Source organism: Callionymus lyra, chromosome 18, assembly GCF_982586985.1.
Source record: "Callionymus lyra chromosome 18, fCalLyr1.hap1.1, whole genome shotgun sequence".
Lineage (NCBI taxonomy): Eukaryota > Metazoa > Chordata > Actinopteri > Syngnathiformes > Callionymidae > Callionymus > Callionymus lyra.
The window spans coordinates 14,148,375-14,175,133 of NC_141835.1; the positions used below are offsets into that span (position 1 = coordinate 14,148,375).

At 38.6% G+C, this 26,759-nt stretch overlaps 3 protein-coding genes across 3 annotated transcripts in view; all 3 read right to left on the reverse strand.

The window, feature by feature from the left end:
- Positions 1–846: 846 nt before the first annotated feature.
- On the reverse strand, positions 847–15,319 carry lin52 (lin-52 DREAM MuvB core complex component). Its single transcript, XM_087779427.1, has 6 exons — positions 15,291–15,319; positions 14,181–14,255; positions 14,077–14,114; positions 13,940–14,006; positions 13,793–13,876; positions 847–1,072 (listed from the first exon to the last, which is right to left on the reverse strand). The coding sequence occupies exons 1-6, from the start codon at positions 15,307–15,309 to the stop codon at positions 1,017–1,019; spliced, it is 339 nt and encodes a 112-aa protein (XP_087635553.1). The 5' UTR covers positions 15,310–15,319; the 3' UTR covers positions 847–1,016.
- A 256-nt stretch (positions 15,320–15,575) lies between these two features.
- On the reverse strand, positions 15,576–21,954 carry pomt2 (protein-O-mannosyltransferase 2). The gene is made up of 21 exons (XM_087779428.1): positions 21,424–21,954; positions 21,280–21,364; positions 21,102–21,206; positions 20,913–21,021; positions 20,706–20,814; positions 19,883–20,042; positions 19,714–19,820; positions 19,532–19,614; positions 19,356–19,465; positions 19,223–19,289; positions 18,613–18,673; positions 18,454–18,532; positions 18,051–18,202; positions 17,900–17,991; positions 17,765–17,841; positions 17,385–17,456; positions 17,266–17,325; positions 17,101–17,206; positions 16,901–17,041; positions 16,725–16,836; positions 15,576–15,928 (listed from the first exon to the last, which is right to left on the reverse strand). The coding sequence occupies exons 1-21, from the start codon at positions 21,672–21,674 to the stop codon at positions 15,823–15,825; spliced, it is 2,244 nt and encodes a 747-aa protein (XP_087635554.1). The 5' UTR covers positions 21,675–21,954; the 3' UTR covers positions 15,576–15,822.
- A 461-nt stretch (positions 21,955–22,415) lies between these two features.
- The window catches only part of LOC148060595 (latent-transforming growth factor beta-binding protein 2-like), a 114,789-nt gene continuing 110,445 nt past the window's right edge, over positions 22,416–26,759 (reverse strand). Inside the window, exon 41 of the mRNA XM_087779309.1 lies at positions 22,416–25,120. Coding sequence (XP_087635435.1) covers positions 24,951–25,120 — 170 coding nt within the window. The 3' untranslated portion in view covers positions 22,416–24,950. The remainder of the gene's footprint in view (positions 25,121–26,759) is intronic.

Consider the following 26,759-nt stretch of genomic DNA (forward strand, 5'->3'; position numbering starts at 1 on the left):
GGAACAAGGTGCTCGTTCAAAAACACCCCTGGGATTCTCTTAAACTGCGACTAGTAGACCCCTTAAGGAAAGCAAACTAAATGCATCCAGTGCTTTTGTTAGAAGGTGGGAAGTAAAAAAACATAGAATGGAGTGGTCCAGGTCAACATATTCAATATTCCATACGCCTTTTTTGATATGGACCTGAGCAGATCCCGGGGTTAATATTTCTGGCAATCGACCACGAATTGTCGCAGAATGGACTTGCCATCGTCCAGAATTGCTGCAAGTCCTAAAACCCCTTGTGCCCTCCATCTGTCCCCAGAAAAATAACCAGAATTGGGTCAAAAACAAATTCCCCGAACGCCATCGTAGGGGTTGAACCTCGGGACCGTGTGGACACAGGCAGGGGGCGAAGACACCGAGGCAACAGCAGCCTCTGTCCGTGTGAATCGGGGAAAGCAATTAGGGGCTTATTAGGGGCCCGCGGAGATGTATAACTTGTTGGGAGCTGGAGTCCAGAGATCCAGCGACATCTCCAGCTGAGAACAGTCCGAGGCATTGTCTCACCTTGTTATGCCGGACGGACTTCCCTTTGTTTCCCTTTGGCCATGCCTGTCTGATTCCGTCTCTGCCCGACCACTAGCGGCAACAACGCCAAAGTCTGCTAATTAGAAGAGAAATGGTCCTAGTAATTATGTCAACGTTGGTTAACGGCGACGACAATGAGCAATATTATTTTTTACGCAATGTTTTGTGTACCGGAACTTTGAGAGCTCATTAAATTTGGAACCCTCCCATAATCCCTTGTGGGTCCGACCGGAGGACGCGTGTGAAACAACGGCTTAAAGTTATGAAAAAATAAGCATCGACTCAAAACTTTAATACGACATCACAGTAGACAGAAAAAACATCTTCAAAAGAGAATAAATATTAAAAAGGCATCTTTTTGTTTTTCGGGTACGAACACTATTGAACCACCGATTGGCTGATCGGCCATTATCGGTACTTATTGCTGGTAGAAACGCAGCCGGACGTCACTTCTTCTGTCTCTCCAGAATGTTCAGGAACTTTCCTCGGGTCATCTCTCTGGCTGCAAACACAACAACAAAAAAAGTGATCACATCTTTACTTTGACACCATCGACTGAACAAACTTTCTTCCCGCAGTTGTGTGGACGTCGCTGTTTAGTTATGCGCGGCATGTATTTAATATCTGCGGGTGTGACATTGAGAGGTAATTTACACAAACATCTGTTCGCGGGGAACATGGAAAACTGCTTCCTCGGTCTCTTGATATAGTGAAGTGCTCAGACGTCCTCGTGCGTAAAGGTGAGTGTCTGTGAAGGATGAGCAGATTGCGGCAGTTTAACAAATGGCTGATATGCGGTGAGTGTTTTAATCAGGGAGCGAACAATGCGGAGAGGGAAACGTGCTCCACGAAATAAAGATCTGTGCCAACACTTGACTTACAAATTTAAAAACAACTTAAAAGTTTTTCTTGGCAAAGAAATAATTGACCACCGGATTGGCCGTGAAGTTAATTTAAAGCTGGCTATCAACAAGGAATACAGTCCTGGCCAAAAAAGTTAGAAAGAGAAAGTATATTTTGTTACATACCAGCTAAAGCTAAATTGTTTAATTTACTCTTTCCCAAAATCTTATTTGGATGATGTCAGGGTATGACCAATGCAACTAAAACTTATTTTCCATAACCATGATTCACAAGGAGGTTAAAGTCTGGACTATGTGGTATGAGTTTTGCAGGTGGGAACGTCTATATTTTAATGGGACATCGTCTAATCCTCAAAATTCAATTTGCGACAATTAGCCACTTGTACCTGTTAAAGCCTTAATAAGTAGCATCTCTGACAAATGACACTACAGTAGTTCTGATGCAAGCTTCTACTGAGGACTAGGCTTCCATCTCATAGACAAAGAAAAGGCATCTGACCAGATATGAGTGAGACTTTTTCTGTCAACAACAAGACTGCAAGATAATGTTAATGCCATTTGGGAAAAGGGACTCACTTTCAACCTGAACCGACCATTCCACCCTTTACAATAACCACAAAAGACCTGCAGTCGTTTTTAATCTCCCGCTTGCGCCGAGCGTAACGATCACAGTCTTTACTACGACATAAAAAGCCAAAGAAGCAGCTCAGGACGCAACGTCAGCATTTAACAATTGCTTTTCAATGTAGATTAGGGGACGACGGTGAGCTCGGCTGTCAACGTTTATGAGCTTTTTTCCCTCAGAGGATTGACTGCATCTTCAGGAGGCTTCACAGCCGTAAACAGTTTAACAGGGAAAAAGTCATCAAACTTTGAGCAGCGACGTTTTACGAGTGATCAAACCGGGAGGTGATTGACGTAAAGATTCACGCAACAGCAAGAGCTCTGATTGAGGGGTTTCCATTTTGACCAGGCCCTGACATGAATATCACTTTTACTCAAGTCATCCTTGGTCCTCCTACCTGTCATCCCTTTATCTTGAAGCATTGTTCAGCCAGTCTGATGTCGGCCATCACTTCACCATCACCTCACATCAACGCCACAATGACGTCGGGACCTTGCGAGGTATATATACGGAAAATTAAAGTGTAGACGGAAAGCAATTACAGTTAAGGTCAAATATATGATGATGTCACGAACAGCAGTTATGCTTAAGATTGCGATTCCCTTGATGAGATTGCGATGAACTAGGGGCCTCCAGAGACCCTGCACCCCTTTACCCGACCGCATGTCTTTTCTAATCTCGGTTAATCATTGCGACAGAATGACTAAAAATGGAGTCATCGCATCAATGGATTTCAATGAAAATTTCAGGATAATAACGTATGATAAATGTTTGGGGTTTACCATCTGGGTGCATGAATCTTTTGAAGGGTTAATCACTCTCTGGTAAATTGGCGATACACTCCAGGGGCCCCGATATGTCCAAAGACAATCTAGACGGTGTTAACAGCTGAGAAATACAGTAGCTGACGTTCGATACTGCACACTCACGCTCGGGAGATCAATACTGATTAGACAAACCCGGAGATTTGTTTAGTTGATTAGAAAGGTCAATTAGTAATTTTGCACTAAGTTAATCAGCATCTTGTCCCGGACTGCCATCCATACAAGATGACTCCTTATAGATCGCCTCCGCCTCGCCCCTGTTGATCCGTCGTCCTCTAATGATCATTATTGAGATTCCTTCGCCGCGGTGTAAAACTCCGGACACAAATTAAGACATTGTGCGATTGTCTGACCGCAATTTGTGATTATTTTCAGCCATAAATAGAGGCAAACAAAAGAGAGCTTAGCGGGACCGTGGCGGCGACCCACGGTAATCCCGCAGCTGTGTTGTTTAATATGAAGTCACCATGAAGATTAACCTAAATCTGCAAACTGCTAAATATGTCCAGTGGCTATTAACAACAATGGAGGAGGATGCTTCGTGAAATATGAGGTTAGGCAACGTAGCTTGATGATAGTTATGTGCGACTACACTAAATCCAATTTAAATACATTCAATGTAGATGTTTTTGGTGCCATGATTAAAACCCATGCAGAAATAAGCTTAATCTTTGATACACTAAGGAAAAACATGGATATTCAAACAAAAAACATTCAGTTGTTCTAAAAAGATTCTGCTACAATCTCATCATGACATAGTGGAGAAATTCTGTTTTGGCCTTAATTTGGCTTTTTTCCTGTCATAAAATCAAAAACTATGCAGATATAAATGAATTACAAAAGTAGTAGAAGATGCCGAGCAGAAAGACAACCGCAGAGGAGCCATTCACAGTTTTCGTGGCTTCATAATTAAAACATAAAAATCATATAACACTATTTTGCTTTGCCAATACCATTCCGCTTAGACACATCCAAGCCTTTAGAGAAGCCCTTGAAAAGGTGTTCTGGGCAGCCATCATGAGGCCTTAAAGTGGACTCTTAATGATTGAAAGGGAAAATAAATCCCCAAATGCTATTCAAATCTTAGTAGTAACTAGCATGAAATAAACTCAATTCACTTCTACTTCAAATTTTAGTAGAGTAAAATAGAAGTAGTTGATGACAGCACAAGTGTTGGCTGACCGACACTCTGGCTGCTTGTTGAAGGGGATTTAAGATATTTCCCTCACACCCGGGCTAGATGGGAATATCTGTTTAAGACTTAAGAAGCAGGAATATGTAAGATTGTAAACATGATGTTTGGCTCCCATTGTTTAAAAAAAAATGCAACTGCATTGTCGTGGAACCTCAGCTTTTTTCAATCATTTTTGAGCACTAGAGTACCACGGCACAAAACAAGACAAAGGCTCTTCTGGTTTTATCTTCCTGATAACGTCTAAAAGAATCTCAGTACTTAATATAAAAACACACAGACACTGTGGTAGAGAAGTTTGGTGGTCACATGACATTCCCTCTTTCCGGGAGGGTCTTCTAGCAAAGTTAAGGAAGAGAGAGAAGAGAAGTGTAGAAGCAAGAGTTCTACTGCATCTGATAAGACTGTTCAAAATTAAACCAATCATTAAAGAAGTTGATGAATGAAAACTATATTGTTTAGAGCAATGGGGGAAAAAAAAGTTGATGACAAACGCAATGGCGAGAAAGAATAATTCAACAGGAAATGTGTTGATGGGATAACATTTGATTATCGGCATTCATAAATATAAAATTAATCTTCAAACATTTGTCACGTTCATCTTTGTTTTCCACAGACTGTGACAGAGGTGCAGATTAATTAGTTTCATCGCTTCAGCGAATGCATCACGGCTGCCTGATAGTTTATTAAAAAACAAGAATAAACACCAGTGTTGGTTTTAATCTCTCCTCGGCTTTTGACTGTATGAAATAAAAAGTAGAATGAGGTCTGAATGCAGATGCAGGGCTTTAACGTCTCACTTTGCTCTCATTTATGGCAAGTGATCTGGGTGTCATTGTCACCCCCCCGCACCCCCCCTTCACCGCCTCCTCCTCCTCTACTCCCTTGTGTGTGAAATGATAGTAATCATATCTCGGTCGCCCGCTTCACCTCGCTTGATGGCTCCCTCTCTCTTTTTCTCGGCGAGCCGCGGGACCCCAGTTAGCCGGGAGAGACAGATGACCACCTGGGTTAACTGGAGTCCTGGACCTCGGCCCCGACTGCCCCGATCCACTTTCATTAAGAGCGGCGAGGACTTATCTGACCCTCGCTGCTCATCTCCGAGTGCTGCCCGGCTATTACGGCCTGTAAGCTTTATTTAATGGATTTAACATCCACTTTCGCCGCCCTCCTCCCCCGGGGGTGGGGGGGACGGGAGGACAGGAGGAGATGAAACGCGCAAACACAGCAGCGTCACCCTCTCTTGCCTGCAACACACACCTGACGCTCATGTTTGTGTTCAAAATTCAATTACCCACTTATTGATACTTCACAGGGATATTTAAGATGCAGACACGAGCTGTGATTTCCCAGGGGAGCCACCGGTTCCCTCTTTATGTCCCACTCGAGAGATCCCGTCCCCTCCCACGCTTCCTCCCGACACACACACACACACACACACACACACACACACACACCAAAACAAACATCTGCACCTCGCAGCCGCCGCCCCGGCCTGTTCAAGAGGTGTCCTTATTAATAGGCAATCAGTCAAAAATCATTCATTAAAAAGACTAAAAGGTTTTACACTCCTGCGATGATTAGCTGGGAAAGAAAAATCCAATGAATTCCTAATGCCTTTATGGAAATGAGGTGTCATTTCGGATCTGCTCAGGGTGGCGGCAGGCAAGCAGAATGAAGGTGTGTGTGTGTGTGTGTGGGTGTGGGTGTGTGTGTGAGAGGGAGACGCTCGGCGCTCTAACACAGATCTTGTCAGTGATACACAAGCACACGCACAGACTGACAACCGCTGGGTTTTCCTACACTAAACAACAAGCTGGAGAACAAACATTCTCCGTCAGACTGTAAGAACCTGACACTTTAAATTTATCTTCATTCTTTTCTAATCGGAAATGGCAAAACGATTATTCTGACCTCCGAGCGATAACAAAAGTGTTTTCAAAACATGTTTTAATTGATTGTATTATTCATTCAGGAGTGTATAAATTATTTTCTGACATTGCTTTTGACTAAAAAACAACAACTATGGAGCAAAAATGTAATACAAGAAAAGAACGATGGCACCTGAAGAAGAGCAATTCGCTAGTTTCGCTTTATCAACAACTTCTACTTAAAGGGTTAGTTCTTCTAAAATTACAATTTTACAAATTTCTACTAAGGTTTGGGATTATTCAACAGTAATCTGTTACTTTTTACAGTTATAGAAAAAAATGTATGACCATTTTAATGTAACAGCCATTGCTCACTTGTCTTCATTTTCTCCTACAATGACAAACTTAAAAACATCCAAATACCTCCACGGTGCTCGTCTGAAAAGTCATCTTGTATTGAAGACTTGAAATTGTTCCCCAAAACTTAAATAAGTCTGAATATTTGGCAGCCTAAAATATAGACATGTGCCTAATAATGGATGACAACTGAGCTCCTGTCGTTAAAATGAACATACTTTTTTGCCTATAACACTAAAAGGGAACGTATTACTTGCGTATTAATAATGCAAACCCCTAGTCGGCATGAGGGTGAGTAGAATTTGGGGTAAACTAGCCCTTTAATGAGGGAAATAATGAGGACAAAAGAACAGGTTGCTCTTAATCGTGGTTTTAAACCCTTGAGTTGTTTCCCTGTGATTCAAGGTAACCAATGAAAAACTGCAAGTATTGTGTTTAGCTCGCTTTTCATATTCTTAAAATCACTTTCCTTTTCCAAGTTCATTTGTCCATTGGCTTGACTATTTAAGATAAAGAAAAAATGAGTCAGGTTCTCTGAAGGTTTCCGCCTAGAGAGGCACAAGTTACAGAAAAGATGATTCGAAAATAAAATTTTATATAGGAAAATGTTATTTAAATTCTTTTCATTTGTTGGTTTATTATCTTAAATGATAACTGATCAAATGTAACTTCAGTTGGTTTATTTTGATGATGATCAATTAATCTTGTTTTTCTTAGCCTTTTTTTTTTACATGTTCATGCGGGAGACTTTGTTTTCATCCATCCTCTTTTTTTTATTCAAAGCAGACTATATAAGGAAACATGAAGCATTAATGATCTTGCTCATGCTAGTTAACGGACATATTGGCTAACCAGTGAGTTAAGTATCAGGTTAGTTTAATCCTTAACCAAAGGGTGAAAACTAAAAACTAGATATAATACTTCTGCTACCATCACATGACTGCATAAAACCATATTTAGTTTTTTTAAAACGAGCACAGAGGTGCGTATAAAAGCGACCCAGCTTGATGCCAATTCCAGCAGCCATCACAGTGTCAAATGCGGAAGCGGGGAAAATAATAAGTGACGAGCAGAGCAGCGAAGATGAAGAAGAGCGGCGGCAGCTTCCTCATCCTGCAGTCGACACGGACACTTCATAACCGCCCGCCCCGTGGTCAAACCCGCCCTGATGGATTGATGGAGGCACATTAGCACCAGAGGGTCTCGCTGAATGCAATCATATTCAGCATCGCACACTTGTAATAGGCCTGAGATTGATCCCGAGGAGGAGGAGGAGGAGGAGGAGGAGGAGGAGGAGGAGGAGGAGGAGGAGGAGGAGGAGGAGGAGGAGGAGGAGGCCATGAATACAGAGCCATTAGGAGCTGTCATGGAGAGGCGACCTTCAGTCTCACCTTCACAGTTTGAGACTCGTCCGCGGGTCAGAGTGTGAGGGGAGGGCGGTGGCTACAGGTGGCGCTAGGGTCATGTTTTTAAACAAAATTTCCAATCAACTTTTGACTTATGCGAGCAGAAATTATTGTTGAGAGTATTTTTTCATAAACTAAATAATACTTGATTATAGCAAACTTTATATAAAAGTTGACAATATCACTGGACTTGAATTGTTTGACTTTTATTGACTTCCAATTCCTGTAAAACAAATAGTTTTCCCCTCTGAAATTAGACTCACAAACACAAAATGATTGCAAGAGTCCACACTTTTCGATTTTACTCCGTATGTAAATAGTTAAATTGCATTTTTATTTATGTTGAAGATTTAATTTTTTTTTTGAACAACTGTACCTACGTACATTCCTGCACCAACAATGGCAATAAAACAAATTTTGATCCAATTTAGTGGTATTTTGTATTGGTTTAACCAGGTCAATACTGGGAGGAAATATTGCCCAGATTAATACACATTAATTAATTAATTTTCTTAAACCGTTGACTTCAACAGAAGATGCTTTTACTTTTTGTGAAAGCTGCCTTGTATAACAGGAAGTCAAACCCTGTCAACAGTCTGAGCGACTGCTTTTGCAAGAGCGACCCAGCTTGATGCCAATTCCAGCAGCCATCACATACATTATTATTTCACTCTGTCCTCATTCAAAGATTTTAGATCCACCAAGGTAGTAAATGAATGGCTGTATAGCACAAGTATAGACAAAAAATAAGACAATTTGTAGCCTTCTATTTAATTTCATTTAAACATTATTTGAACTTAAAGTGATTGTTCAGCTAAAATTCAAATTTCACTCATTTTCTACTTAACCTGAGAAATATTCGGGGTAAACCAAGTCTTTTTTGAGTTTCAAATTGAAATATGTTTGTGAACATTGAAGCCCCAACATGAGAAATTAATCAGAAAAATCCCCCTCAAAAAAACTATTTTTAAGCTTTATTATTTATCATTTGAAGTTCCCAGTCTCAGCGATATGTGTCTGTGTAAAGTGGGTGTACGAGCGAGACCAAACTTGAGCATTTAATAAAAAGAATCATGAATGGCCTTTTAAACAAGATATGATAAGTCACAAGGAAACAATGTGGAATTTACGGTTAAATTACTCTTCATGATTTAGACTTAAGCCCTATTCACACGGGATTAGTTTTACCTGTGGACCTTTGATGATCTGTAAATTACCCTCAGTGTTATTTTAAGTACATTCACACATGATACGGACGTTTGTAAAATAGTCTGTTTGATTGACATTATGTCGTCACATCTGCTTCTACTTCAGGAAATTAAATCATGGCCGCGCACATTGTACCTCACGCTCCAAAACGTAAACACTCCAACAGTAGGCACTGGACTCCAGACAAGACACCAAATTTAATATCTGTATGGGAGCCTCCATTATTCTATACCAGAAGCCTAGAGATACACAAAAAGTCGTGCAATTACAATAACAAACACCGGGATGCAGTTTTGCACTGGACTTGTATTATAACCCGACAACTGTGTTTGGCGAAATACAGTAGGTAATTTGCGGCGGAATTATTACATTAATAATGTTTATTTATTCCATCCAGCTTTGGAACGACCTTCCTCTCTCTTTGCGGTTGATGGATCTACTGACTGTTCAAGAAAAATCTTAAGACATTTTTATTCGTGCAGGCTTTTCCTTGATTTTCTGGAACTCCTGTGTTGTTCTCAGTATTATCTTGACCTTTAAAGTATATATTTGATTGACTATTGTTTGGATTGTTTAAGCGCTTTGTGACCCTGGTCTGGAAAAGCGCTATATAAATACAAATTACTTACTTACATTAAAATTCAAAGACATGGCGCACGGGATTAAATCTCAGACATTCTCCGCAATTTCTTACAAATCACCAAAGGTAAGTAAGTAAGTAAGTAATTTTTATTTGTATAGCGCTTTTCCAGACCAGGGTCCACAGGTAATTCTAGTCCCGTGCGAATAGTGCATTTCGCTACATTCCCAACTCCAAAATCCAGTTCTCCTCAAGCCATTTGGGGAGATGGTTCCATTCCAGCATCCGAGTAAACAACCACTATCATCAGAGGAGTAATCATGGGTAAAGTTGCACTAAAGATGGAGCCCCTGCCTCACCAGACCACAAGTGTGCTACAGAGACATCAACAGGGTCGCGGGCTCAGTCGTAGAGACCCTCCACTCGTCCCACGGGAGCACTCGGCTTTCAATTACCTCCAATAACAGCACTTATCACTGAGCTCAGTGGTCCCTCGAGGCCCCTGGGTTTGATGCCCACGCTCAGCCGCCCGCGACAGAGGAAAATTCATCAAGGGGGCGGAGAACCAGCTGTGGCCTGAGGACGAGGCACGCGCCGAGGCCTGGGGGGAATAGACCCCGGCTGGTGTCACACACCAGTGTAGGGCGGCGGGGTGGGATGGAGGGAGGGGGGCTTAACAGGCGTGTCGAAATGTAAGAATAGCGAGAAGCAATCTGGACATATATGTTACGATCGTATCAGCGTCGTGGTGATTTTTTTTCTCCATCCGCCTGATTGTCCGACGCCCATTAACCAGCTTCCGCTTTAATGGTCCACATGTCGCCAACGGGGCGGGGCAGTAAATCCCACCCTGCCCTCGCTCGCCCACGTTTACAGGCGACGGAGGCGCACAAACATGATGAAAAAGTAGCTGAGATTTACAATCCCGCGCCGACAGCCGGGGAAATTAAACCGGAGGACATTAAACAGGCAGCCATTACTGCGGCTGAACTAATAATAACCAGAATCGTGTCCCTGCGATCTTCAGCACATAACCAGCCGAGTGAAAATAATCAGCTCAACGACTTCCTTCTGCTCCGACTCATCATGGCAGAGCTTTTTAGAAATACTATCAAGGCATTTTGTAGGTGCCTACAGTCAGGTTAACTAGTCAGGCCAAAGTAGTCGAGCAGAGAGAAACGTTCTTTATTCGATTTTATCAATCAAAAAGTGAAGTTAATGGAGAAGAGCCTGATATAAAGAATCACCGTTAAATATAATTTCTGCTGATTTATCTTTCCATGTCTCAAATTCACTCCATCCTCAAACATCTTTAAGCGCAAACGACTTCACTTCTCTGCCTAATAATGAATATGAATAACGCAGATATTTCATCATTAACATTTTAAGTATATGTTGAACTTTAAAAATCTTTAAATATATATTCAAAAAGTGAAAGCTACAATTAATTTGTCGACTTTATGTGGAGAAAACTCAATTATTTAATGAATTTTTAGTGTGTTGAACTGGTACAAAATAATAATGATGAATTTTGTAGTTAATCGAAAAAATAAAAATGTGCTTTTTACTGCCTTAAATGATTTAGTTAGCAAACAAACAAAGCAAGCAAACAAAAGAGCAAGAAAGACCATGTTAAAATGTGATATAATCTTGTCCTAAAACTTGCTTGACCGTCTCCAGAAGAATGAATATCATGACACAAGTCAAAAGCAACCCTGATCTCATTCTCAAAATTCAAAGCGAAAATTCTAAGGTCAGGTCGTTAATGTCATGTGTCGAACTCAAGGCCTAGGGGTCAAATTTAGTCCAACAGGTCAGCTCACACGGTCCATAGCAGGTGGCTCAAAGTGTAAAAGGCTAATTTACAATCGACGGAAGCTTTTTTTTGATAACCAGTCCTGGTCAAACCTCAACTTGTCTCCCAACAGGTTGTTCTTAAGCAGATGAAAACACGCTTGTAACAGAGTTTTGTTCGTGTTTAAGTCTTGAACTTGAGGATCCAAAACTACCGTATATTTCGGTCGATATGGTGCCCTAAAAATCCTCAAAAATCGATAGTGTGCCTTTCAATCCGGTGCGCCATATAGTCGGAAAAATACGGTAGTAAATCTGTTAAACACAATTTATAATATTAATGTGGTTTTCTCGTTCTGCTGTTAAAGATATCATTTTTTTTTAATTCTCCTATCCCATCTCAGACAGACTCAAAATTATAAACTTTACCAGCGTCCATCCCTCCCCCCACCTGACCTGGACCGCTCCGACCTCAAAATTGGATGAGCTCTCAGGATAATTAAAAAGTTTCACTGGAGAAATGAGGCGATTTTTACATTTTGAAAATGATGTTGAGCTTAATTCGACTCATCAGGTCATGAAGTGCAACGCCCCATTTGGCTTATTACAACCGGCAGGGCGAGTCGCCGCACGTGACTCACCGGAGGACACGAACTCAAGACCTTCAACATGATGTGGCTGCACAACTTTAATGACTCACATTGTCACGATTTTGTCTATCTTTCCTTTTTCATAATGTTCTATTCTTTCATAAAGGTTGTTGTTTGAAAAGTAATTTATCAAACCATTTCAAACATATGGGACATAACAATATAACTAAATGTTTCTGTTGCAATCCTCAAATGATTAAGCAAAATTTAAAGCAACTATGAATATAAATAATATTATTATTTATAGTGAGAATAACAAATGTATTAATTAATCAACCATTCAAAAAAGTTAGGTCACAGAAGATATATGTAAAAAAGCGATAATATGTAAATGTAATTCAATTTTTTAACAAATAAATGTTAATGAAAAAAAAGGTTAGATTGAAATTCTATATTAGTTTTTTTGTAAAATTACAATTATTTTCTTTTAAAGAAAAGGAGATTTCAATCATTAAGTAACATGTAACTTAATATTTTATTTATGTCTGAGCAGAGAAGTGATAAAATAAATGTCTAATAAAACTACATTAAATAATTGAATCATTTGGGAAATACAATGTAAGAAAGGAACTTAAAAGCAAAAACTAAAGAAAAGAAAAGTTAAAACAGCAGCTAATGAGCCACAATAAACAGTTTGAAAGTCAAATTATATCACAATGAAAATAATTAAACTAAGTATAAAAATAAATGAAGTTAGATTTCAGATTCTTTTGATCTTAAAAATGTTCATTTTACCCTTTTAATATCTCTTGATCTCCTTCACAGTGATGATGAAATGACATTCAGCCGACAACATTAGATCTTTTAAATTATTAGTTTTAGATAAAACTGATGTTTAAAACCATGAAAACATCTTTTTCATAGTTGTTTCCAACTCACACATGAAAGTGTTTTCTGCTACTGATATGTTATCAGCACTTAGTTTCATCTCTCTAATCCACACTCGGATGGGATTATGACAATGGAGGAAGTGAAGAGGGGGAATGGATTAAAAATAGATTTTGCGTCCATCAAAAAGCGTGAAGGATTGCTAGATTGCTTGTTGAGGTCGTGACCCCAGTTTAAAATCAACAACACAATTAGAACAAAATCTGTCCGAAAATGTCGATCTTAAAGCAACTAATGAAGTAATACATTCTCAGCAATTACCATGTATTAATATGAGTACGACGGTTAAAGTGAATATGACAGGAAGAGCGAGTGCGCCATCTTGTGGAGATAAAAGTGAATGGAAAATAAACCCTTTTTTTTGGTCGCTGACCTTATTTTGAATTACGATTAATAGCAGTTTTTAAAGAATGAAAAATGAATTATAAAATACCCCAAACCCACACTAAGGCTTGATGATTTCCCAACATAATAAAATAACGAGAGGCTCACATTTCCCAAACATTTCTGAAAATTTGTCATTGATGTATCAAAACAATTTAAAAGAAAGAACATTAAATAAAATTCTCTTGAGTAAGTAACAGTGTTTTAACCTCCCAGCCAAAAAATAAACCTCTGAAAATGATATATATTTTTTATTATTTAAACTTTAGTTTACACAATACATGATAAATATTATATAGAAAGCTGAAGAATACATTTAGATTTCTATTTATAATTAAAAATACTAATACATTTAAGAAATTAAATAAGAGTATAAGAGTAATGTAATAATGTGGAAAAAACCTCCTAAAATAGAGTAAAAATTATGAAAGAAACGGCAGTATTTTAGGTTAAAATCTATCGTGCAATAAATGGAAAATGTAATATATTATATATAATATAATAGGAATTGAGCATTGTTTGATAAACCACAGTCGTTATAATCCAATATAAAACCTGTTGTTTCCTCTGGTTACTCACATTCTTCCAGGCCCAGCTGGTACGCCAGGTTCTGAAGTCCTTTCACTTTCTCCATCAGGTTTGGTGTCGTGAGACTTCCTAGCTCTGAGGAAAACAACCAAACAAATCAGTTAAAAGGATCATGCGACATGTGTAGATTATTATTACCTTTTAACATTTCGATGTCTTCACTCTCCAACTCAGCCATCCACTTAGGAGGCGAGTCAGTGATGGTCTGTGGGCCAAAGAACAGATTATTTTTAAAGGTTCATACTTGACATAATTTAATAGACTGAGTAACTTACGTTTTTACACGAGGCTGTGAATTCTGCCACTCCAGGCACTGCAAGTCAACAACAGAACAATATTAACCCTCTCAAAGATTTCATCTTGTCAATCAAATACATACGCTGCTCTGGCCACAGGTCCGGTGACGCTCGGTCCAACTTTTCCAAACTCAGCAGAGACGTCTCGAGATCATCACCTGATGAAACATTTGTTTAAATAAATCAGTTTTATTTGCTGCACTGAATTATGAACAAGATATAATTTGATCACAGAAATCACTGATCTTCATTCATCTTTAAATAAGTTCTTCACTTGTATTTATGTGGTGCGGGTCAAATTCTGATGACTTATCAGTTAAAGAAGGGGATTGGTTAGACTAAAGAGTGTTTTAGAAACAGCAAATTAGACTTTATGTAAGTGTTGCCAATAGGTTGTTTAATTGATTCATTAATAATTACAAAAATTAAAATGGAAATTAAATAGAAAAAGACAAAATAACAAGGACATAATTACATAATAAAAACTAATGAAATGCAATTTAAAATATGAGTTTGTTTCAGTTATTTTCAGATTGTGACACTTTCAGATTAACAAAAAAGGGTTATAGATGCAATATTTAAAAATAAATACTGACATGGTTTAAGAGCCGTTTTTATCTTATGCTGTTGCAAAGAACTTCATTTGGTCCAGTTTAAGTTGAATTTAGGCCCCATGACTGCTTTAAAACACTAAATATATTTCTTTATTGATGAAGACTGACCATAATACATGTCAACACACAATATTTGACAGGTTCTGATATCATAAGTGAAGTATTTAGTGTTAAAGTAAAATATACTGATGAAAAGAACAGATTTAGTTTCTAAAAGCGACAGAGAACACGTTATAAACTACATAAACAGAGTAACTACAATACATTCAAAGGGTACAGATACACGAAACGAGTCAGAGTTATAGATAAAAAATACAAAATAAACATATCCAGACAAAATAAACTCGATAGTATCGATGTTTATTTTGGACAAGTCTTCTTGACCAACATTAACACTGAAGCTACTGACCGATGGTTCAACACCGACAACCGTCAACAAAACAAAGTAAACGAGTGTTTCTTTATCACTAAAGCATGTTCGGTCTTAAGAACAAGCAAGTATTTGCCTTGTTAGACGAGTTTACAAAGCGAATTTGTCGCTACAAACACAGAATAGCTCAGTGGAGAATTAAAATTTACCTCCATTCGGAGACGCCATTTTCAGGAGATTCACGTGACACCCCACAGCCAATGGGAGAAGGCGCTCTCGGTGCTGACGCGGTTGACGACGATCAACGAAACGGCCACTAGAGGGCGGCAGACCTTTGCTTACGAGTCATACATATTTATTTTAAATGTATTTATTCATGGTTTCAGAGAGAATATTGGATAATAATCAGGACACAGAGAGGTAGAAGAATATGTTAATTTATTGATGTCAACAGCAGTCAAAAGATGTAAACAATTCTACAGGTAACACTAAAACACTCGTCAGGATGTAGAAAACTGAAGAAAGAAAAACAGATTCCAGAGATACAAGACAAGTGACCATGGACTTTTACAATCTAGTCTATCAGGCACTTTGGTTTTCTGGTGATGCTACGTCTGTTGCTGTAAGGTGGATCGATCAGGACTTTGGTTCTTTCAGTCAGCAGAAATACTTGTTGAGAGTTTGAGAGAAAATGTAAGGAACACTAAAGGTTTTTTTTGTTTCAGTTCAACTTCTGTGCTGCTAGAACTCCCAGGATTCCATCCACTTCAGTCCCGCCATGGCACTGCCTGCCTCGTGAGCCAGAGGTCCGGTCATGCCGTAAGAGAGCGGGTGGAACAGGTAGAAACTGAGGGGTTGAATAAGAAATATTCTTAATGGAATTCAGTTAACTTAAACAACATTTTTTATTTTAAATATTGTTACAGGTTCATGCTTCCCGCCATCCCAAATAAGAATTTAAACTCTATGCTTTATACTTTTCCATTAGTTTTTCTATATTTTATTAAATTGAAATCGTGTTTTAATTTTAATGGGAATAAAGTCTGTGTTTACATTGAAAAAAGGACAAACAAGAAAAAAAATTTAGAGCAGGATTTTGAGAAGTGAAATGTAAACATGTATTTAAATTTTAGTTAATATTAAAAACTTTGCTGAAAAGTTTGACAACTGTTTAAAGACAACTTGATGATAACATTTTTTTACATATTTGTAAATATAAAACTATATTTTCAACAAATACAGTGAAAACAACCGATTACATTTTTTGTGTGAATGCATTTCAATTAAGAAATAAAAAGTACAAAATATAAATTATATTGAAATTATATGCATGTATATTTCTTGTGTTGTGTCCATAGCAAGCTCAGCAAAACCTTTGTTTTATACAATTTTTGTGAAAAAAATTATAATTAAGACAATTTAAATAAAATGAACAACTTTTATGTTGTTTTTTTTAACTACATTTTCCTGAAAGAAAATCTGAGAAACATAATCATTCATTACATTTTTATGTCAATTTTTTTAAAATAAATAAATACAAATTCACATAATCTAATTCATGTTTAGTATTTTTGAAGGTTCCTGTTTTAAGAGACACTAAAATCAGATTACATTTGTGTTTAAGATTGTGCTCAGAGTCTCACCTGTAGAGAATCATAAACAGTAGTGACGTCTGTCCAGCTCGCTGCAGCCAAACACAGTATGGTGGGTTCAGCAGGAGGTCTGTGTTTTTGAGCAGGACGTCCAGAGTTATTCCTGCAGGAACAAAGATGATGATGACTCTCTCGCTCTCTCAGAGTGTATTTCTGTCAGTGTGTACCTGTCAGCATGCTGCTGAAGAGCATGGCAGGGAAGTAGTGGTGGTAGTAAAGGACTCGGCTCATGCTGAAGAACGGAGCGTAGTGTAGAAGCCATCCCAGGAACAGTAACCCTCCACCGCTTTGCAGCACGGAGCACGACTCTGAGAACAAACTGACGAGTTAAGAAACACCAAAACTCTGGTCGTCACAACTCTCTCACCTTCTCGTCTCGGTGCGACTACAATTCCTCTCTGGAGGGTGACGGATCCAACAAAGAGCAGGAGGAGATACAAACCTAAACTTGCCAGATTCAGCCACCAAACCACCTGTGAGGACAGACACAAGTCAAGCAGGGAAGTGATGGATTGGACCTGAAGTCACTCACAGGATTTCCCAGAAGATAGACACGATATTCGGTTTCGTTCACACCGGAGAATCTTAACCCCTGCACGAGAAAGAACAGAAGTTAAAACTGAATATATACATTTTTTTCAGAGTTCTCACCTGGTAGTTGAGCGGCCAGTGCCAAGGTTTGGAGTTCGCCTCGTTGTCTTTGGGCTTCAGCCCGCTGTTGCCCTTTAGACACAAGTTGATGTGTTAAACACTGTGGCAATGTTCACAGGTGTGGGGTCCCTCAGGGCTCTGTTCTTGGCCCAAACTCTTTTGCTCAGATCTTTCAGATTTATAAAACTTTGCACTGATTTACAATAATACTTCAAATATTAATTAATGTCATTCATGAATATTTTCCATTTCCAATTTGTACATTTGTCATTTCCTCAGTCAACTTTTTTTTGGTATTGTTCAACAATGAATCATAAATATTCGGTCACTCAAGACATACATCAAAGGATGAGTGATGATGCTGATTTGCTCAGACTTACTCGGACCATCACCACATGGGACTCCCATAATGACTCCAGAAATCCAGGCTTCAGGAGAGACAGACTGATGTTGGGCACTGTGAATAAAAGAAGAGTTACATTCTAATCACACCGACTCGAGGGCACAAGTCATACATTTGGAGTTGATGTGGTCTTCAATGTTCCACTGGGAACTCGGGGTCTCCTTCAGATACGGACTGCACGTCACCTCCACCTGCTCCCATCCCCTAAACACAAATCAGCTTTAACCAGAAGGTCTGTGAAGAACTTGATTTTTTTTTCTTACCACTTGGGAAGAGTCTTTCCGGAGGAGAACAAAACGCATCCACTTGCTTTGTGAAGGAATCGAACTTTGCTTCGCAGGACTTTCACCAGATCTCCCTTCTGGCCGCCGCACACTTGGATTTGCCACAGATCGTTTTTGTCGCCAGTACCATTCTGAAATACATGACAGACAATCTATATATAATTGAACATTATAAATGGTTCTTTAAATTGTATACACATTTTATTTATTTTGCAAAACCATTTTATTTTTTGTAAAAGCCAATATAAATAAGCATAGTTTTGTGCCGTTTCACTCTTGTGTCTTTCCTCTTATTATTTGTGTAGTTATTAAACTACGAGACAAAAATACATTACAAAAAGTCACCAGAGTGTATCTGATCAATAAAATTAAAATTACTCACAATCCCATATCCTGTGACCTGGAAGTGTTTCTTGGTGAGCGGCGCCTCGTGTAGATGAGTGTGTAGGTTGCGAGTCGTCCTGAAGGATGCAAAAAAAGACCCTTTAAAAAGAAGGTTTTAATGGCAATCTTTCTGAGAATCCTCTGTCGTTGTACATACTCTATGTGCTCTAGTTGGATGATGTCACCATGCCGAACCAGCTCAGGCACTCCCGATGGCTCTTTCAATCGGAAGAATTTGCCAAGACAAAACATAATTAGGGGGGTGCAGGGGCAAGAATCTGGCGATATGATACACATCACGATACAGGGAAAACGATACAATTTATTGCAATACGGTAGGAACAAGGATATATTTGTAGTATTGTCGAGTACTTGACTCTTGTTTTGCATAATGTCAAGACCACATGACTATTGATGAAGTTGCAATTGCTTTCATTTGTTTTAAAACCAAAAAATGTCCAAACATCAGCTTTAAAAGATGCTAGAGCTGACTGTATCCTCTTGTCCTCAGTCATCGCTGGGATCTCCAAGGAATCTATTGTTCCTGTAGCTCTGGACGATGTAATGTGTCACTGCTGCCATCTAGTGGCCGGAAGATTAATTTAAACTCAAAAATTAAGAAAAAAAACCTCTGTGAATATCTGCATGTTAATTGTAAATTAAAAACACACTATTTAAATATATTAACCTAAAAGAACCTTCGGCAATATATCGCTGTAACTATTTTTTCTAACACAAATGACTGAATAAAGAATTAATTTGCTCACTATCTTTTCTGTTGGGTTTGTGGACCAGCCACAGGTTGTTGTAGTCCTTGTGTAGGTAGGAGGTCACCTGCAGATAAATGGACCATTATAGGATCAAATACGATTTAAAAATCCAATTTTGAGTCGGACTAACCTGTTGCTGCTTTGCTCCGACCCCCTCTGGATACAAGTGCCAGTGAGAGTGCAGGTAGCCACCAGCGATCTGAAGGTTTTTCACCGTGATGGTGGATCCGTACGCCAGATCTGCAGCAGGACACAGCATCAGGTTTGACTACCAATCGGTTTTTATGATGACGACACAAGACTCACACTCTGGCATCGACACATTGTGCAGATTGTTGCCGACCAGACGAGACTGGAAGGCGGAACTGAAGAAACCGTCTCCTGGTCCACTGATGACGGAGATAGATTTAATGATGTCATCTTTATATCGTTTTTATTTTTGAGTCTGAATCAGTTGTCATGATGTTTTTAGGTACAGCTCTCCTCACCTTTTATGTAAAACAACAAAGTGAACAGCAAATATCGCGATATAGATGACGAGCGGGAGAAGGATGAGTGCAGTGACCCGAGCCAGGAAGTGCTTGAATATCTGCACCTGGAGATGAAACGTCAGATATCAGACGAACAAAATGTGTTTGGTTTTAACCTGTCATTTACCAGTGACAAGCTCAAGTTCCCGAAAAGCCTCCAGAGGTCTGAGATCGTGTTCAGTCCCACCAGCAGGATGACAAAAAGACCCACAAACTTCACCCCGAGAGCGCCAGAGAGACTGACACCGGTGAGGATCATCCACATCCACCACGAGGAGCTGAAGGGCCTGGAGGTCAAATTGAATCACATGTTGACAAACACTATTATTGATAATTATTAAGTTAGATGATATACTATACGATTATTAAATATACTGAATCCAATGATTTACTACCAAAAACATCCATTCAGTGAAATAATAAACCCATAAAAATGTATATTTGCAAAGCAAAGATATGTTTAGATATGACTTAAAAATCTAGGGCTCATTTTAAAAATCTGTTTTTTATATGATATATATATATGTCAATATATAGAAGAAGAGAACACATAAATACAGGATTTCATGGAAGCGAAAGGTTCATCTTATTTAATTTAAATGCCATTATTAATTGATTAATTTGATTATAATAATATTTTATTATCATTATTCATAATAAAGATTGGATATTAATGTAATTTAGTTAAGAACACTAAATAAAACAGTCAGGTTTTAAGATTCTTTGTTATATATTTAAAGATTCCTCTTTATATTTTTCATGTGTTCCAGTTTTCATGTATTTTTAAGTGTCAGATTTTGGGGAAAAAAGAAGGAGCTTTTTGTTGTGGAACATTTTTTCATTATCGATAAACAACAATAAATTAAGTTTTCCAAATATAACAAGTATTACTAGATCACAAATCTCAGAGAAAAGAAATGATAAAAATAAGTTTGAGACAAGTTTCTCACCTGTGCTGCAGCTGGTTGAACTTGACGGTACAGAGCACAGCAGCTAAGATGAAGAACATGAGTATGGGGTCGAGGAGGATGTACTGGGAGATGGTGAGGCAGCCGGTATCTGCGAAGGATGAAGAAACAAAGCAGTTGAACAATCGCTAGAATTAAACAAGCAGCAGATAAACGGCAACATTAATTCATTAAGAGATTGAAACTTGCCAAAAATGAGCAGAGATGCAGTTATGAGTGCAGCAGTGATGGATCGAGACAGATCGAGCACAATCTGGAAGGCGAAGATCGGAAGAAAGGAACCCAAACCTGCACATAACTAGAACAAATCTATTAAAGGACGCCTGTTTAACCTTAAAAAATTAAAAGTAGAAGTATGATCAGAACACACAAACATACCCCTCTCATTCCCAGGTAGTTATGATGCTCATATTTATCTCCTGGCTTCAAGAAGGGAAACGTTCCGTCATAGCCGGTCAGGTAACCAGAGAGACCGATCAGCATCTGGTGGAGAAATAAAAAGTTGATCAAGAATCAACACATTTTTTAGTAGAACTTTTATAAAGAGACAAAATACTTTTCCGAGAGGGGGATGGACATCGAAGAAGAATGTCCTGTTGATGTAGTAGCTTCCCATCTTGCCAAAATGTGTCTCATCCCAGCTGAAAAAGAAAAGAAACGACTGTAATAAAGAAAGGAATGACACTTGACTTCTACTCACCACACATGAGGCGGTTCAGCGATTCGGTAAAACCGTGTCGAGAAGGACAGACTTGCAACCAACAGCATCAGCAACACTTGGTTCGGAGCTTCAACACCTCTTTCTCTGGTCTTTGTTTTCTTTTGTGTCCCATTGGAGGAGACACTGTCTTCTTCAGACAGCAACCTTTCACTCGCATCATTGCAGAAAGATGCGTCCGAGGAATCTACGTGGGGTTTTCTATGTCGTAAATTTGAAATATCTCTTGCCATGGGGGAACAAAAGCACGTATCTAGACGCTTATATGCATTTTAAAGCAGAAAACCTGCACCTTGGTTCAATAAAAACATAGATAGCAGAGCAAAACAACAGCTAGCCATATTGAATTTCATGTCTAAAACTGTCACTGCAACAGAAAAAACACGACCGACATAACTCATGAGTCTAACACAACCGTAGCAACCAAATATAGCATTAGCGACAAAAAAACCGAACGAAACCCTCTAAAAACAAACAACTTTCAGCAAATAAATCTGCAATTTACAGCTGCAACGTTACATTTGCGACAGGAGTAAAGCAGACGCGTGTCCAAGCGAAAGGAACTCTGGGAAATGTATTTCTTACGCGCCAACGTGGAGAGGCGGACTGCTGTTATGAAAACATCATTTCCCAGGATCCTTCATTTGGAGTGGCGCGTTACTAGGCAACCAACTAGGGAAGGGATGTTTGCTGTGGCCGCTGGAGAGCAGTGTCGTCACGCGACTTTTTAAAATGTAATTTAACTTAAAATATATTTATATTGTGAAAGAGTTGATGCACTTGGTTAACAATATATATATTTATTTTATTGTTTTGAATGATTTTCAAAGCAAAATAAACAATCTTACGCTGGAACTATAAACAAATAGCTGCTTATATTTTTCTAAAATATGTTTTTTGTTTTGTCATGTTTTTATTTTATTGCATTTCATATTCCTCAAATAAAGAAGTAATCACAGAACCGTTTTTTAAAATATTTTTTATTTTTATTGACTGATAAATGTTTACAGTCGACAGGTAAGCAACATTCTCAATGACATCAACTTTAAAACAAGGTTATTGTGGTATGAAAAGACACCCCCCGCAAAAACAAAAGAAAAAGAAGAATCGACTCTTCTGTCCGGTTGAACAACAAAAAGCACAGTAAAGATGCAACATTTATGTTTATGAATGCACGTGAGTTGCATTAGTCGTGAGTAAGAAAAACCTTTTTCCTGTATGAAGCTCGTAAAACCGTTAATGCCATTATTCTTCTTTAAAAACAAAACCAGACGATACTGAGCTGAAAAGACGATGTGATACATTCAGAAGGGTCATCAGACGTTGTGAAGGTTATCTGACCAGTGCTGCCACTTCCAAAAAATATATATATATATAAATTCATATTCTGCTCCACAGGGCAGGGTTATACACAAACACTTCCTCTGGTACAGTGTCAGCCACTCTCCTCATACATACAAACAGAAAGGCATAAAAAATAACATTTGTTTTTACAGAAATGTATAAATCTACAAAAAAAGCTATTACATTTTTTTAAGTATGATTGTGCTATAAGGAAAAATTGTAACAAAATAATACATAGTACTAGAGCTGTACAAAATATACCAAACCTCAAGCTTTTGTCTGTTTGTCGCACACATGGGGAAACAGGCATCGGTGAAAGGCAGCGAAGACATTCTGGTGTCCTTCCTCAGACTCAAATGTTCCTGTTAGCTAAGTTAGTACATCTGTTATTGTTGCGTCGTTTTTTTGTTCGTGAAAAGTGGAGATCTTTACATTCAGTTTCAGCAGGTAAGGGAAGTTACACAGAGGTCGTCTTAATTTGACACAACTGGAATGACGTTGGCGATGCTATTCCAAGCTCCAAGTGCTGAAGTCAGAACCAGGTCTAGACTTTCTCCGGTTCCCACGATACCTAGATATTTGGCAAATGGTAGGAAACAATTTTTTGTAGAGTAGAGACACATAGACAACAATTATTCTATAGAGACAACGGGATGTTTTTCAGGAATCAAATTCTAAAGGCAAATTCTATGTGACCCAAAACATGTTGTGTTAATGCTTTACCTTTTTCGCTTAAATAGATCTATGGTTTTTTTCAAGAAGAACAACTAGAGTGTGTCCTGACAAGACAAGTTCGACTTATGTCTAAATTGGTCTCCAGGAAGATTTGGGTGATACTAGCATCTGCCTATTGTTGGAATAAAACTGTCTTCGACTTGGTGGCGTGTAACGTTGGTTCTGGGGTAGATAAGGAATTAAAGCGTTCAATCTTCTTGACGGGACAAAGAGGACGTGTTACTGGTTTAAGTCCTCTGGGAAAAGTTCCAAGACTGACTGTCAAACTTCCCAACTCAGGACTTGACATGAACCTGGATCACATTTGACACATAATCTTTTCCTTTCGTCAAGAGATCCAATGATCTCTAGAAGAAGAAACAAGTATCGAAAAAGTTTTTTCGGAAATGCCAGGAAGCATTTTTTATGTGGAAACTGATTGGAAAACTAGGATTATTGTGTCTAGGCTTAATGCTGATAAAGTTTACATTGCAGTTTACCATCTGTTGCATGGTCATGGGTTCAAATGAGCACCTACAAACTTTACATTACTGGGACACTTTCATAATCCTACTTCCTGAAGAGGAGTTTTGCTATTCAGGTCAACTATTCCGAACTGTCCAGTACACTTTAAAAATATATATTTTTTATATGAACCGTTTTATTTTGAAAAATAGCTGTTTTTTTCCCAAAGTAACAATAACCTATAACTCCTGATAAATCAAGGTACTAGATTGGGCCAAGTTTAATCAAAAAGTAAACGTGTAAACTGTTGAATTTGAAACTCTATGTGGAGAAGTCAACAGTGACAAAATGATCTCTACAAAAGAACAGTCCTGGGCTTGAAGAATGACAGGAACAAAGACTGAGACCTTTGTCTTCTAGCATCTAGCGTAGCATCTTAGTATTTAAGAACATTTTACACTGGCCTTAAAGGCAATACAAGTTTTTTTTTACTACTCTTGAAGAATGATCTACCAATACTAGAAAAATATTGCCTCTGGTTGCTTAATAAGGATTGTCGCTAATAATCAGTTCCTCAAAATTTGGATAAAACATAAATATTTCTAGAGATCTCATTCAGTTGCTGTTTTCCACCCACGTCATGATCATCCACTTGTAATTTGAAAAACCCTGACTTCCAATGATATAACACATGATATTGATGTGCACGTTTTTTGTGGCCCCAAACCAGGACTTCTGTACGAAAGTCTGTCTCTTGGTAAGCAAAGAAAAGAAGGCAGCTTGCTTGGTTTGTGGAGGCCCGTCAGTTAAAGCAAATAAATAACACAACAATAAAAAGTGACAAAGAGAATAAAGTGGGAAGCAACTCGCAGACGGTAACTCCATCCAAAAGCGATCTCAGTTTGTAACTCTTAATGCGGTGACGTCGTCTCCCAGATGTCGAAGGGGCATTTTAAGATAAGTCCGCAAGGTGTCTTTGAGAGGGCTTAGTTGTCTCTGACTTCAGACACCGGGATGGCTGGGATGCATTTGTGCGGTTGGGCGGACGCCATGAAACCGGGCGAACAAGTGCACTTGTAGGATCCTTCCGTATTGGAACACTGTCCGTTCTCACACAAGGGGACTTTGTCGCTGATGTCCTCGCACTCGTTGATGTCTGAAGAAGAAAATGAAACGGTAAAACCACAAAGCTCTTCTTGAAGACCAGCCAGAAAGCGATCAGTTCTCCTACAAGTCAAATCAAACATCTTGTTTTGTTTTTGTCTGGTAGAAAGAGATAGCCCACCAGAGGGCTCCCATGTGCAAGTTGATGTTTAACTTCTAATTTCTATTGTAAAATCTGCCTGGATAAGAGTCTCTCAGGCTGTTGACCGGGTTTAACTCCATCATCATACCAGACCTTAAGAGGCCTGATGAAGGATGGAAGTTAATGAAGGTGAGAAAACTTTATAATTCCTATCATTGAACTCAATTTTGAAATTGGGTGCTGGTGGTCATGGTCAAGAATTCTATCTTATCCCATCGCCAAACTGAAATTTACTGAAATTCTGCTGGTGTTTAAAGAATGTGCAGAAATTATGTATCACATTCTTGCATAATATTTCATATACATTATGAAAGTACAAAATAAAAATAAATGCCCATTGTCAGAGGTATATTCAGTAACAAATATTTTGTGACTTAGTTTTGTCAGTCGTAATAGACTCACTTAATAGAGTTCCCTTCTCTCAGTAAAATGTAGGAGTTTAATTGTGTGTGTGTCTCCAAATACAGCATCAGTAAGATCAGTAAGAAGTAATGTATTTCCTTAAAGTGAAAAAAACAAGTATTCAATGAGAGGGTTCACAGAAAAAAAAATAATTATGAAATATACACAGTATACTCATGTTGCATAATACGTTTTGATTAATTATAGTTCATTAAATATTCTTGATAATTTTTCAGTTTTTGACTTCTGTTTATCACATATATTTAGTGGCTTATAGAAGGTTCTTATAAAAATACAGTGTATCAGAAATAATTATAAAAATTAAGAGAAATATATTGGGTATAGACGATGGCATGTGAGGCTTTATAAGGTGAGTTTCAGTACAAAGTAAGAGTCCTGTGTGTCACTGATGTGAAAATATTTTTAAAAATATGCCGTAATGGTACTGATATTACAGAGTATTGATTTCCGTCCGTAGTCATGATCATCTCCCTTGTCATCGTCTTCTCCTTCTACTCTATATATACATATTATTCTTCTGTATTTTGACATGTCAGAGCTCTTAATGAAGGCGCCGCCTCGTTGAGAAGCTCTCTACAGATAAAGACTTCGACGAAACATGAGGTCATGTTGGCTGGACTGAAGCTGAACTTCGTCCTCCAGCCACCTCAGAACACTTAAACGGCTCCAAATGGCGCTTTAATTTAAACAATACATGGTATTATGTTTCCTGTTTGGCCTTCTTGTGATTTCACTTCAACACAGGAGGTCAGATTCTCTCACGTCAACGGTTTATGTCATCCTCTGATGGAGGAACCCGAGCGGTGATATTTATAAGAGGAGGCAGAAGTTGCACGGCTCCCACATGTTTCAGAGGAGTCAGAACTCAATCTGGGATGAAAAAAAAAAATGGTCGGCCTTGGAGCTGATAAGCTCGAAGACAGACAGAATATTGTAGTCTGAAGACTATATTACAACAAGACGAGTCTCACTTTCTCATAAAACAAACCGTTAAAGACGTGATGTAACGCCACAAGCAGCCGGGATCCAAGGCCTCGCTCTTGGCAGTGTCAAACCCGAGATAGTC